Raw genomic sequence first — 13,885 nt, 5'->3', positions numbered from 1 at the left:
ATCCGGTCCGGGAGGGGCGGGGGTGCAATGTGAGGTATGTATATTTCAGATAAGGATCGCAATCAACAGCAATATATCTCAGAATAAATCAGAATGTGGCAAATTGGCCTATCGTCGAAAGCCATCTCACTGGTGCCGCCAATCTAGTATATAAAGTACTAACGGTAGATATAAATACTTTCTGTGTGTATAGATATAATAAGTAAAATAACATGTGACAAATATAGGTTTACAAGAAAATAACATGCGTTATAGTTAACGAGGAAATGATATACATGTGTACGAGATTCTCGTGTTTACTGGAAAACATGAATTTCTGCGGTTATGGTCAATTTTTTAAAGAGTTTTATTGGGTACATGGTATATATATTATTTGCGACCATGGAGTCTTTGTCAACACAATACGTCATTGATTTTGGATGATAATTTTCATGTCTATGATTATGTGCGCAGAAATGAAATGAAATGAAATGAAATTTGGTTTAACGTCCCACTGTTCTGCTATAACTAGGTTAATGCAAACGAACATACGTCATACAATGTGCTACGAGGGACATTTCGCCCGGACAGTCAACTGCCAAGGGTTCTTTTACGTGCACGCCAATGCGTACACGGACCTTCGGGTTTTCGTCCCATTCAAACTATTATACGTTGTACCTTGCCAGGTCCTCTGTCCTGCACCGCTGACAAGGGCGAATCACGCCGGAAACTCTTGCTAAAACTGAGATCGAACACGGGACCTCCTGGTTAGCGAGCCAACGTCTTACTCACTGAGCCACCGTGGTCCGCGGTTATGTTTTACATGCACGCTAATTTGAAGATCGTTGGACCTAGGTTTTTAGTCCAACCCTAACGATAGGTTAACGTTCCTTGTCAGCCAGTGTGTACACGGGTAACCCATACTATATTTGTCAACGTCGCAGGTGGTTGAAAAATACGAAGCCGATACATTCTAGTGAAGAGCTCACGCCAATCAATGTAATCACTATGTGGGTCATTGGATGAATGCAATGGGGTTTAACGTCCCACTTTTCTGCACCTACCGGGATAATGAAGACGATATACGCAATACAGTGTGCTATGGGGTAATGTTTGCCCGGACAACAATTATATTTAAACTATCAAGGGTTTTGCCAACGTGTACATGGGGCGTCGATTTTTTTGTTCCATCCGAAAGACTAGAAGCCATCTCGTGCACCACTGGAATGGGGAAACCAGGCTAGAGAATCCAGTCGAACTTTCTCGACCAACACCGAGATCGAAACTTCTGGACAGTGAGCCAAAGCCTTACTCAATGGGCCAGAAATGGGGTTTAACGTCCTACTTTTGTGCACCATATGGTCATATGCAATATGAGGGAAAAGTTTCCAGGACATTGACTTTTCCGTTTACTCTTCGTTGAATTCCAACCGCCAAAGGATTATGATTTATAGACGTCGGCTTTTCATCCCAACCGAACGACTAGAGGCTGTACCTTGCCTAGCTCTTTAATGTAAACCATTGTTTTATCTGTTGGTAAATCTAAAGCCCTCTTACTCTTATATCGAATTCCAACTGCCAAGGGACTCTTACGTGCAAGCCAATATGTACACGGGACCTCGGTTTTTCGTCCCATCCGAACGACTAGACAACTGTCCTTGTCAGGCCCTGCATCACTGACAAGATGGAACCACGTCGGAAAATCTGGATGAACTTTCTCGGCCGATGCAGGGATCGAACACCCGGCCTCTAGGCTAGCGAGCCAGCGTCTTATCCACTTAGCCACGTGATCCCCCCTACCCCAAACAGTCCTGCACAACTGACGAGAGGAAACCACGCCGTTGAACTTTCTCGGCCAAAACCTCTAGTTTAGAGAGCCAACGTCTTACTCGCCGAGCCACTGCGACCCCGTTTAGAACCTTCCACATATTAGACGTACATGTATATATTGTTATAAACAGGGCAACTAAACAAAACACATTGTTAGTCTGTTTGCAATAAAAACGTAAAATATTGTTGGATGATTGGAGACGTCTACTCAAATCCCTAAATAAGAAATAAAGAACATAACGGAAACATCGAGAGAGAGAGAGAGAGAGAGAGAGAGAGTTTAACGTCCACTCGACACAAACTAGGTTATTTCGGGACTAACATATGGTTTAATTTTTTTTATTTCAATAATTCGCTTGCGCGTAGGGGTCTTTAGCAGTGGGAGGAAACCGGAGGACCCGGAGAAAACCCACGAGGTTGGACAGGCGACCCTACTCCTTGTCACGTACAACCGGGGAATCGAAACCCCGCCAGTTGACTCAATGACAGACCGTGTGATACAGCGCGCGCGTGCTAACCATTCGCCCCCCCCCCCCCCACACACAGAAAGACGCAGACAGAACATATGATGAAAAATGATGTGGTGGTTTGTGTTGTGTCATGCCACTGCATTAACTATCACTACTATGTACGTTAAAAAAAGGGGAAATGAGTCTGTTCAGTGAGAATAATCTGTCGTTCTTAATCAGACTTTAAAATAGAAATATTGATATTCATTTATAAAAACAAACCATGTTCCGTCTTTACATGGAGTTATTTGAGCTTTAAAGGGTGATTTGATAACAACAAATTCAGTCTTTTGAAGACTATGCGCTTTTTTAAAATACATTATGTAAGGGGTAAATCTGTCTATTGCAGTTCTTTCTTTTGGCACCCGATCCAATATTATTACGGCCTAGAAGGGGATAATAATAACGAACTAAATCGCTCTATAATGAGGTAAACGGCAGCCCGTTTTTACCGTTCGGTAAATTCAGACCTCCGTCATAGAGGCATAAAGGCCAACACGGGGCTTTTCTTATAGAGTCAGTTTACAAAACCCTAACCCTAACCCTAGCGAAACATTGGCCCAACTTTCATGAAGTAGTTCAAACATAATTTATCTAATTTCATGTAGACAATGTGACAAACAATACGTAGGGGAGACTCAGAATGCACTTAAAGAAATAATTAACGGTCACCGGTCAGACATATCACCAAAAAAGACAAACCGGTCTCAATTCATTTCAACCAACCAAATCAGTACATTTCTGATCTCATTGTCACGTCAATAGAAAAGACCAAGAGCGACTTTAAAACCTTTAGGCTAACAAGAGAAAAATTCTGGATTGACAAATTGTATACAAAAGCACCCCCCCCCCCCTTGGTTTGAATATTCATAGGGCTAGCGCAATAGCCCCTTTTGTAGTTCCACATAGCGCAATAGCAGCAAGTGCATCCAAAATCATCAGAAAACACTATACTCTGATCTCCAAGAAAATCACCCGAAAATCTTCACACAGAAACTTATAATTGCATATTCTAAAAATACAAATCTGAACGACATCCTAGTGCACAGTAAATTAGATTAAATAAGACCAGTTTCCACCCTAACCGTTAGTAAATAAAATCAACTAGATATAAGAATCCCTAGCCCTACACCGGTTATGTGGAACAAACACATTTTTATAAAATCCAATTCATAGTAGGAAACACACTAATGTGGCTCTCCCCCGAGAGCCTCAAATTTATTCTTTTTTCTTCGGAAACAAAAACACCAGAATACCAGAAGCACCATCCAAGGAAGACCATCAGCGCCACCAACACCAAAAACAGTGAAATCATCTTTGTAGATAAATCTAATGTATTGTAAATATTTTTAATAAAACTAGGAAATATCACGAACTAATTTTTCATCGTCGTAGGTCAGTACTTATGTGGAGACTTAACCTTTCCCCCAAATTCTTAAACCTAACCCTAGCGAAATATTGGCCCACCACGCACACTGAAGCTTTAAATCCAGGGACTTTCGAGATAACTCCACAAAGAGAAAACTATTTCAAGAAATTATGGATAATCTAGTCTAACATATCCGCATCATACGGACACAGCTCACCAAATATTCCTTCACCCACGAATGTAGGGCGAAAGTTATTTAAGAATTGAGAGGTTGGTGAGGTTGAAATGTAGCGCCGAAAATTGCATTTTTGTGTATCTCAAGTTTTTCATGCAGAACCTCTCATACTTGCTTTTGGGCAAGAGGTTGCCACATATTGCTCTATCTGTGGTAGAAAGCGTTCTACCCAACGATAACTTGGGAAAAAGTTAGAGCCGGTCGGGGAGAGACGAGAATTAACATTAAAGTCAATGGAGAAAATCATTACTATTAGTGATCCGGGACCAACCATAAGATATGCATTAATGCAACTGTCGTAGTGCTGTTTTCTTGGGGTTGTAACTAGGGCAATCCAGACATCAGACTATGTTACGGTAAAATATAGAAACGTGTTTACAGGCAAAGTATTAAAATAATTATATAATAATATTTGATAAGAAATGTTAATTTGTACATAAAGGAAACAGATGTTTAAATACGAAAGAAAGCACCCTTGCTATGTTCCTATATATAATTACGTCATATCGTTACATTAAGTATAAACTCAAACAGTCAAACGACTTGAAAGATTCATTGCGAGATATCAATTCGGACATTGGTAAAGGGCTACTTTAACAACAACTGTATAATAATTAGAATGTCTAATATAATACATTATAACATGGTTTTCTGCAATTAAATATGCCAAATAAAAAAAACTATATATAGCATAATGCTATGAGAGTATATATTGCGCGCTTTTAACCACAGCCCAGCTGGTGTATATAAACCAGAAACACTATTGTAACAGGCAGATAATACACTTATACCACAGTAATAGTGACCGTGTTTACTTTTAAAACGTAGTATTATATATGAATTATGACCTGTACGTATGAGACCTATATTGTCCAGTTAGGGAAAAAACCCAACCATCACCTCACGACTTGAACCTGTGTTTACATAAATTATACTGTGATTGTAAGATAAGAAAGATAATAGCTATCACATCAAAATATTTCCGACAAAATACTTTATTTGAGGTTTGAAATCGCAACAGGTAAGTTTCTTCATATCTTTTAAAAAAGGCTTTTTGAAAACTATTGCAGGTGTAGCAATGCAAATTTTTAAACACCATTAAATTATTAAACCTACATTATGCAAGAGCTAAATCTGCCAATTGCAGGTCTTTCTTTCGGCCTGAGATGTTATCTAAATTATTAATTAGACATTAATTACCTTATTCAGACCATAACCAACTCTCGATGTCATCGCTAGCCCGCAATATTTACTGGATTAGAATCCGATCTGCTGCTCAACGCTCATTGATGATTAAATCGAAAAATGGGTTGGATAGCCGAATGGTTAGCACGTGCGCGCTGTATCATAATGTCTGTCATTGAGGCAACTGGTGTCGTTTCAATCCCCGGTTGTACGTTACAAGTAGGGTCGCCTGTCCAACCTCGTGTAACAGGAGGGATGAAGTTGTTTTGTGTCGCTCTCGCATTGGTCATACTTTTTTAACTCATATTTTCATTTTGAAGCGAGAGCCTCAACCGGAATGTGTTCACTGTCATGTTCCTTTGACAGTGAAACACATCTTGATTGAGTGCAAACATCTCAAGAACATTAGATCTAAATATTACCGTTGCCAGTCAGTACGTCAGCTATTTGCTCAACCGGAGCTATATGACAAAGTGCTAACATTTTTAAAAGAGACAAACTTTTATAATCAATTTTAATTGTATATATTTAATCATGTATATCGTTTTAAATATTTATATATGTAAAAGATTTGTTATATTTATTTTTAATTAATATATTTTCTGTGATATTTGTTTTTATTTACATATATAAATTCATTTATGTGATATTGTTTTAATTTGTCTCAGATTCACCATATGTTTGGCGCAATATAGCCCGGTTGGAGCTGACGTGCCATAAAACCATATTTCATTCATTCATTCATTCCAACCTCGTGTGTTTTCTTCGGATACTCTGGTTTCCTCCCACTGCTAAAGACCCCTACGCACAAGCGAATTATTGAAATAAAATTGAGCCATATGTTAGTCCCGAAATGACCTGGTTTGTGTCGAGTGGACGTTAAACCCCATCCCCCCCCTCTCTCTCTTTACATTATCTAGTTTTGAACTATTATAGTGCGAACTACCAGCTCTTTATCTAATTTCCCAACGTTGAGCTATTGAAGACACACATACATCAGGCAGTCCGCTATTTTTTTTTTGGGGGGGGGGGGGCCTGGACAGCAACGTTTCTGCCTACGGGTTGACCTCAGTATTTTGTCTTATCTGAACACGGGCACACACCCCGGAGCCCACCCCTCACAATGGGAACCTTATAACCATATTTAGAGATGTTTCATCAAGCTCTAAGAAAATCATCGTTTAAATCAATGTGAACTCATTTCCCGCTAGTTTTACCCCGCCCCCTCCACACACGCACACCTGCTACCCCCACTCCACAAATCAAAAACAGTTGGACAGGGGCATCATATACACTTTTTATAAATATATACTCTTCTAAAAAAGTAGGGGATCATTGAAATGCAAATACCTATGCAGGGTGCGATATGATAAATAGTCGTGGACATTTGACATACTTTGAGAGTATGTTCACAGATGAAGAACTTATAGCCCCAACAGTATCACTGAGCTGCACATGCAACACGCAATAGCGCCATACACGTGAGAGGGGTTCATTGTCAAATTTGACACTTCAAGGAAGGGTTGATGAAAACTGCCGCGTGCTGGTTTATCTATCCATGTTTGCTTTCCTATCGGTTCTTGCATAAGATTTACTGTTTAGCGTATCTTTGCTTTAGTGTGTTACGTTTAATTTGATCGGGAGACGTGTTCGTCGACGCCAACGTCAACCGACAACACTGCAAGAATTGGCCGTGGCACTGCAAGAGGAGTGGGTCAGATTGCCCCAAATCGTGATTGGACGGTTGATTAGGAGCATGCCACGACGAATTGCTGAATGTCTGAGAATTGGTGGAGCAATTACTCATTATTAAGACAAAAATCAAAAACGTCCATTTTCACTTTTGACGGTGTATCCTTTTGCGAGTGAAATGGGGCCGTCAAATAAGCCACCCATATGAACAGTTTATGTTCATGTGTAGGCAATTGGCCTGTTATAAACATACACTGGTTACCTCAAATAAAAACAGCATTGCATGTCCGCAGTTTTGTATTGTTTCTAAATACCCCCTACTTTTTTTGAAGAGTATATAACATGATTATCCTTTATGTCAACATAATCATATTTCCCCCCAATTGTAGACATTGGGCCCTCGAAAACGCCCCATCAAATGCCTGATCACTAACCAGATGCGGAATCTACACAAAAAACTTATCTAGAAAAACTTGGTCTCATAAATTCACAGCTCGGGTGGCGATCCCCCCCCCCCCCCCTCGGAACGGAATATTAAATAGCTACATAAATACAACAGGAATATAATATTGACATCAACATGGTATATTATTATAGGATATGACTATATTTTAACCATTCTGCCCTTCTGCAGCAGCTGAACTCGGATGAGCCCATTCACCGGTCTCTGTTCCTCTCTTCTCCTCCCAGCTCGTCTCTCACCTGTCCCCCTTCTCTCCGTCTCTTCAACTATCAGCAAACTCCTGGTTATATAGAGTCCGACAAACGCTTGAGTCATGCTCATATATGGATGGGGGGGATCGCGGTGGCTTAGTAGGTAAGACGCTGGTTCCCTAGCCTGGAAATCGGGTGTTCGATCCGCGCAATAGCCGAGAAAGTTCATCCAGATGTTCCGCCGTGGTTCCCCCTTGTCAGTGATGCAGGGCGGGAGGGTGCTGTCCAGTCGTTCGGATGGGACGAAAAACCGAGGTCCCGTGTACACATTGGCGTGCACATAAAAGATCCCTTTACAATTGGAATTCGATATAAGAGTTGGCCGTAGTGCAAAATTTCCCCCATAGCACACTGTATGGCATATGGCCGTCTTGATTAGCCCAGTTGGAGCAGAACAGTAGGACTTTAAACCCCATTTCATTTCATTACATTTCCAATGTGCTGATGAGTAAACACAGTGCAACCGTTTTAAAATGTGTTCTACTTGCACACTATTCCCATTTCCGTGAAAAATGAAGTTATGCCGTTTTAACGTGTTAAAGTATTTCTACCATTTAATAGTTCTTAATAATAAACATATTAACAATTTTTTTTATCAATATGGTCCATTTAAAACTAGACACAATTTTCGTATTTTTAAAAGTTTAGCTAGTTTTAATGAAAGATACATTATGGGCGATAAGATAAAGAGATGACAGTTCTCGCTATAAAAGTTAAAAACTAGATAGTGTAAAGGTAATTTGCTGAAAATTTCAGTCAAATTGATCCACTATGAGCCGAGAAAGAAGCGGGTGAAATTTTTGCATAGTCTCGGTCATCATTACTAAAATCATTAATATAAACAGCATAGTCTCGATTATCCACTTTTATTGATTTAATTATCAATAGCCGTTAGCGGCATATAGGTATCTAATCCAGCCAACATCGAAGGCTAGCCTTGACATCGAGAGTTTATTATGGTCTGGATAAGTTAATTAATGTCTAATTGATAATTTAGATAACATTTCAGGCCTAAAGAAAGACTTGTAATAAGCAGATTTTGCTCTCGCATAATGCATGTTTAATAAACAAACACGCCTATTGTTTTTACTGTTCGTATTCCGCACTGAGCACAGACTAAAGTACAAAAAACACAATATGTGTACAATTTTTTCCAAAATACATATACGCCCCTTAATGACACATTTATCTAATAGAATCAGTGTCGAAGACATTAGCCCATTTTTTCTGTATGTACGACAATGGAATAACAATAAATAACCAACAATTTAGTAGGTAAACCGCCAATAACCTGCACTTTCTAGTACTATCCAGTTCTAGCCGACTTCTTGGTACTGACATTAATTGTGCCAAAATGACAACAATGTGTAACGACAAAACAATCATACACATTTTCTTGCGGTTGTTTAGTATGAGTGCTAAAAGCATAACACCACCGATATTTCAAGCAGAATAAAATTCGACATGAACGATTCTTGCAAACCTGTATCTTATTCATGTGCAGCCATCTGCAGCTCAATTTACCTATGGGGCAGGCGCAGAGGTTCAGTGAGTAAGACGTTGGCTCGCTAACTTGGAGGTCCCATGTTTGACCCCGATATTAGCCGAGCAAGTTCATAGTGATTTTCCTAGGTGCCCCCCCCCCCCACTTGTCAGTGGTGCAGGACAGAGAGTCTGGCAAGGGACACTTTATAGTCGTTCGGATGGAAAAAAAACCCATGAGGTTCCGTGGACACATTGGCGTGCACGTAAAAGAATTCGATATAAGAGTAGGCCGTAGCGCCTCTGCCGGAGCAAGATTTCCCTCATCGCACACTGAATGGTGTATGCAAGTCTTCATTAGCTCAGTCCCCGGTTGTACGGTGACAAGGAGTAGGGTCGCCTGTCTAATCTCGTGGGTACTCTCCGGGTCCTCCGGTTTGCCCCCACTGTTAAAGACCCCTACGTGCAAGCGAATTATTGAAATAGAATTGAACCATATGTTAGTCCGGAAATAAATGACCTAGTTTGTGTCGTGTGAACATTAAACTCATTAAATATCATTGAAGTCTTTCCGGCGTGGTTTCCCCTTGTCAGTGATGAAGGACGGAGGGCCTGACAAGGACAGCTATCTAGTCGTTCGGATGGGACGAAAAACCGAGGTCCCGTGTACACATTGGCGTGCACGTAAAAGACCCCTTGGCAGTTGGAATTCAATATAAGAGTAGGCCGTCCCTTCTCGGCCAACGAAAGTAGGGATAGTACACGGAACCTCCAGTTTAGCGAGCCAACGTCCTACCCACTGAGCTACCGTGGCTCCCCATATTATAGGCATGCAGTCTAGTCCACATATTCAATAAAAATAGCGTACAAGTTTTTCATTTTTTAAGTTCCATATTGTATGGTTTACACGGGTTTTAAAATATTTAGTCGTGACTGGATAAAACATTAGCAAATATAAACAATCATTTGTGTAGATGATGTAAAATTTTTGATGAAATTAATTTCCGAACTGTGATCATCGTGAATTTTGAATTATACTATGCTAGTTGCTGCTGAAGTTTCTTTTTTGTTTTGTGATTTAAGTACCGATTTTTCGATCCTGGAATTTCGATTCGGGAAAAGCAAGGTTCAATAAACCATCCTGTCAAAATACAGCCTCTATCACTGTTTTAGGCACACAGATGAATTCGTCTCTGTTTCTTTCAAATATCAAAGCTTGCATGATAACCTTAAAAATAAAGTATTCCCTTTCCGATGTACAACGACTCCTTTGAATACAATGTAAAGATTTCATTTTTCTTCTCGTTTCAGATTTCATCATAATGTTTCTCCGCGCCTCACCAAGATTTCTGAAAAGGTCAGCGGGAGTGATCAAAACCGATGTTTCAAATTTCAGATCGGTTAATTCATATTGTTTTAAAGACAGATTAACGAGTAGAATGTTTACTAAAAGTGAGCCTTTGACAACATATTTTAGATCAATAAGCACCACAAACTATCAAAGACAATTAAATCAACCTGTGCATCCCGAAACCCTTCCCCGACCCGGAGGTATTGCTACCATGATGCGTCTACCATATCAAGAAACAGCAGATGGACTAGATGCTTGTTTCGTTGGGGTTCCTATGGATATTGGTACTGGATATAGATCGGGAACCCGTTTCGGACCAAGACATATTCGGCATGAGTCAGTGATTCTGAGAGCTGTCAACTGCAGTACAGGAGCAGAACCCTTCGATTCCCTACAAGTTGCAGATATTGGCGACGTGAATCTCTGCATGTACGATGTCCAGGAAGCTTGTAGAAATATCGAGGATCAGTTTCAAGCCATCGTGGATACTGGATGCAAACCACTTATCATGGGAGGTGACCATACCATTACTTACCCCATCCTTAAAGCTATCAAAAATAAATATGGACCGGTTGGTTTAATTCAAGTTGATGCCCATCCTGATACTTCTGATTCTATTACTGGACATAAGATCCTTCATTCCACACCCATTCGTCGTGCTTTGGAAGATGGTTGTTTGATTGCTAACAAGGTCGTGCAAATCGGTTTAAGAGGGGGAGGTTACTCTCCTGACAATTTCAAGTGGGGAAAGCAGCAAGGATTTAGAGTTGTGCGCGCTGAAGACTGTTGGCATAAATCTCTGGTTCCTTTAATGGGCGAAATTCGGGAAATGATGGGCGATTCACCCGTGTATTTGACCTTTGACATTGATGGCCTTGATCCTTCTGTTGCCCCAGGCACTGGCGTGATAGAACAAGGTGGACTTACCGGTATTCAAGGACTTGAGATTATTCGTGGCTGCAAGGGATTGAGTTTAGTTGGTGGTGATGTTACAGAAATTTGCCCTCAGTTTGATCCTACTGGTAGAACCTGTCGTCTTGGAGCTGATCTGCTATACGAGTTATTGTGCGTCTTACCAGGTGTCAAATATCATGACCTGTAAAAAATCTGCTTTTTAAAACACACATAATGCAAGAGCTAAATCTCTCTATTGCAGGTCTTTCTTCAGGCCTGAAATGTTATCTAAATTATTAATTAGACATTAATTAACCTATCCAGACCATAATCAACTCTAGATGGCCTGCGATCCTTAGAGGATTATGAGCCGATTTACTGAATAACTTTCCTTCACGATTTAACGATTAAATGGATAATCGAGACTATGCTGTTTATCGTACTGACTTTAGTAATGGTGATCGAGGCTAGGCGGAAATTTCAATCGCTTAGTTCTCGGTTCATAGTGGATCAATTTGAATGAAATTTTTGGCAAATCGCCTTAACATTATCAAGTTTGTAACTATTATAGTGAGAACTGCCAACTCGTTATCGAATCTCCCATAACGTATCTTTAAGGCAGTTGCTAAACACTTTTTTTTGTCAATAAACAAATAAAATAAATTGTTTAAAAAAATCAATTGAAATATAAAAATATTGTATATATTTTCAACAAATTACAAAATAATAAAAATAAAATAAAAAAAAAACAAATGTAGAAATACTTTTTTGTATCATAAATCTGTCCAAGTTACCTCGAAATAATAGATATATTTATGATGTTTGGTATTCATATACGAGCGTAATTCAACTCCATGTTACCTTGTATCGAAGATATTAAAATGTTGATCTGTTTTTACGAACCGTGGTGGCTCAGTGACTAAACGTTGGCTCAGTAACCTGGACGTCCCGTGTTCGCTCCTGGTGTTGGCCGAGAGTGTTCATCCGGATTTTTCGGTGTGTTTCCCAGTCGGTGCAGAACAGTACGGCGTTACACTCCATTTCATTTCATTTCATTTTTAAAGGCAATTGGTGGCCACAGTGGCTCAGTGAGTACAAAGACGTTGACTCCCAAACCTGAAGATCCTGTGTTCGATCCCGGTGTTGGTCGAGAAATTTCATCCGGATTTTCCGGTGTGTTTCCCCCTTGTCAGTGGTACAGGACAGAGGGCCTGGCAAGGGACAACGTATAGTCAGTCGTTCGGGTGGGATAAAAAAAAACCCCTGATATTTGCTTTAAAAGGCTTGTGTTACAGGACATCATAACGTCGGTCGGTACTCAAAAGGTCGTATCTGAATTTTGCGAAATTGTCCAGGAGAGCAAAAAACACACAGAGGTTAAGAATCAAAATGTCTTATAAAACCGTCACGTCGAAATGTCGTATGTAAAATGTCGTATTTCTGAAACTTTTCTTATATATTTCTGTACAAAGTGTATGTGTAGCCATTAAACAGTATGTAACTATCCGCACATATCAAGCTCAACATCTAGTGCAGAAATAAAGAGTGAAAGCTGATTAGGCCCTATTTGCAATTTTATACAGCAAAGTCGTATCTCAGGAAAATATATACAATATCTATAAAACGAGTTTTATTGTCTTGAAAATACGACAACTAGATGAAAAGATTCGCAAGAAAATTCTCATTCTAAAGAAGCAAAAAAGTGAATTTCGCAAAATATGCCAGATACTACGTTTTGACTCCCAACCGACGATAAGCATTTTATGAGGAGCCAAATCCCTTGATATTTAATTGCCGGGTTCGAATCCTGGCGTGGGCGATAAATCATCTCGGAATTTTTACAGTCCGGTTCATACCGGTAAAGTGTTACCTAGTCCTTTAGTTCGACGAAAAAAACCTACATCCACATACATGTGAAAGAACGTTTAAGTCGCAGTCTCCAATTTAGGGAGAGGCGACCCTACTCCTTGTCACGTACAACCGGGGAATCGAAACAGACCTCATGATACAGCGCACACGCGCTTACCATTCGCCCCCCCCCCCGGTATGTCTCCAAATGTATCGATTTCCTTGAAAAGGGAATCAGTTCCCATCCCCATATATCGAACAGCAAATAACTACAATTAAAGTCTTTAACACACAAATCTTTGTCATGTTTGATCCTTAACATTCGTCTGGTTTGAATAATCCGAAAGTCCCCCCCTCCCCCCAACAAAAAAAAGAACAAAACCAATACCCAAAATCCAAAACACCTCCCCCCCAAAAAAAACCAAAAAAAAAAAACCCAAAAAACAAACAGACTCCAAAAAACAAATAAAAGACAAAAAGAAAGAAAGTATAATTTATTGTTATCGACTGACTCTTCAATTCGGCGTTACGGATCAACCGCAGCAAGGATCTCCATGTTCTAATTTATTTGAAATGTGTATAAATGGTTAACACCAAAATTGTTCTGGCAAGTTAACATCTATGAAATAGATGAATGCCTGTTGTTCATGCTAGACCTTATCACACTACAACAATGCCACATCTTTAGTAAGATATTATCAGGTGCAATAATATTATCATTACTTATGTTAAAGTAATTGACCATATGTAATATAAATTGTGTTCTTTCTTATTCGATGTAATTAATGAATGTATAA

General features: G+C 39.7%; 1 protein-coding gene across 1 annotated transcript; it reads left to right on the top strand.

Moving 5' to 3' along the window:
• Positions 1-4,681: 4,681 nt before the first annotated feature.
• On the top strand, positions 4,682-11,993 carry LOC126808722 (guanidinobutyrase). Its single transcript, XM_050533653.2, has 2 exons — positions 4,682-4,943; positions 10,307-11,993. Exon 2 carries the CDS (start codon positions 10,318-10,320, stop codon positions 11,446-11,448), a length of 1,131 nt encoding a protein of 376 aa, XP_050389610.2. The 5' UTR covers positions 4,682-4,943; positions 10,307-10,317; the 3' UTR covers positions 11,449-11,993.
• The last annotated feature ends 1,892 nt before the right edge of the window (positions 11,994-13,885 follow it).

Source organism: Patella vulgata, chromosome 1, assembly GCF_932274485.2.
Source record: "Patella vulgata chromosome 1, xgPatVulg1.2, whole genome shotgun sequence".
NCBI classification, from domain to species: Eukaryota; Metazoa; Mollusca; class Gastropoda; family Patellidae; genus Patella; species Patella vulgata.
The sequence above is the reverse complement of the archived record's forward strand: the minus strand, read 5'-3'. Positions and strand labels throughout refer to the sequence as shown.

Bases quoted from the DNA above. Each gene is read 5' to 3' on its own strand.
- LOC126808722 (XM_050533653.2), top strand. From the start codon at position 10,318: ATGTTTCTCCGCGCCTCACCAAGATTTCTGAAAAGGTCAGCGGGAGTG.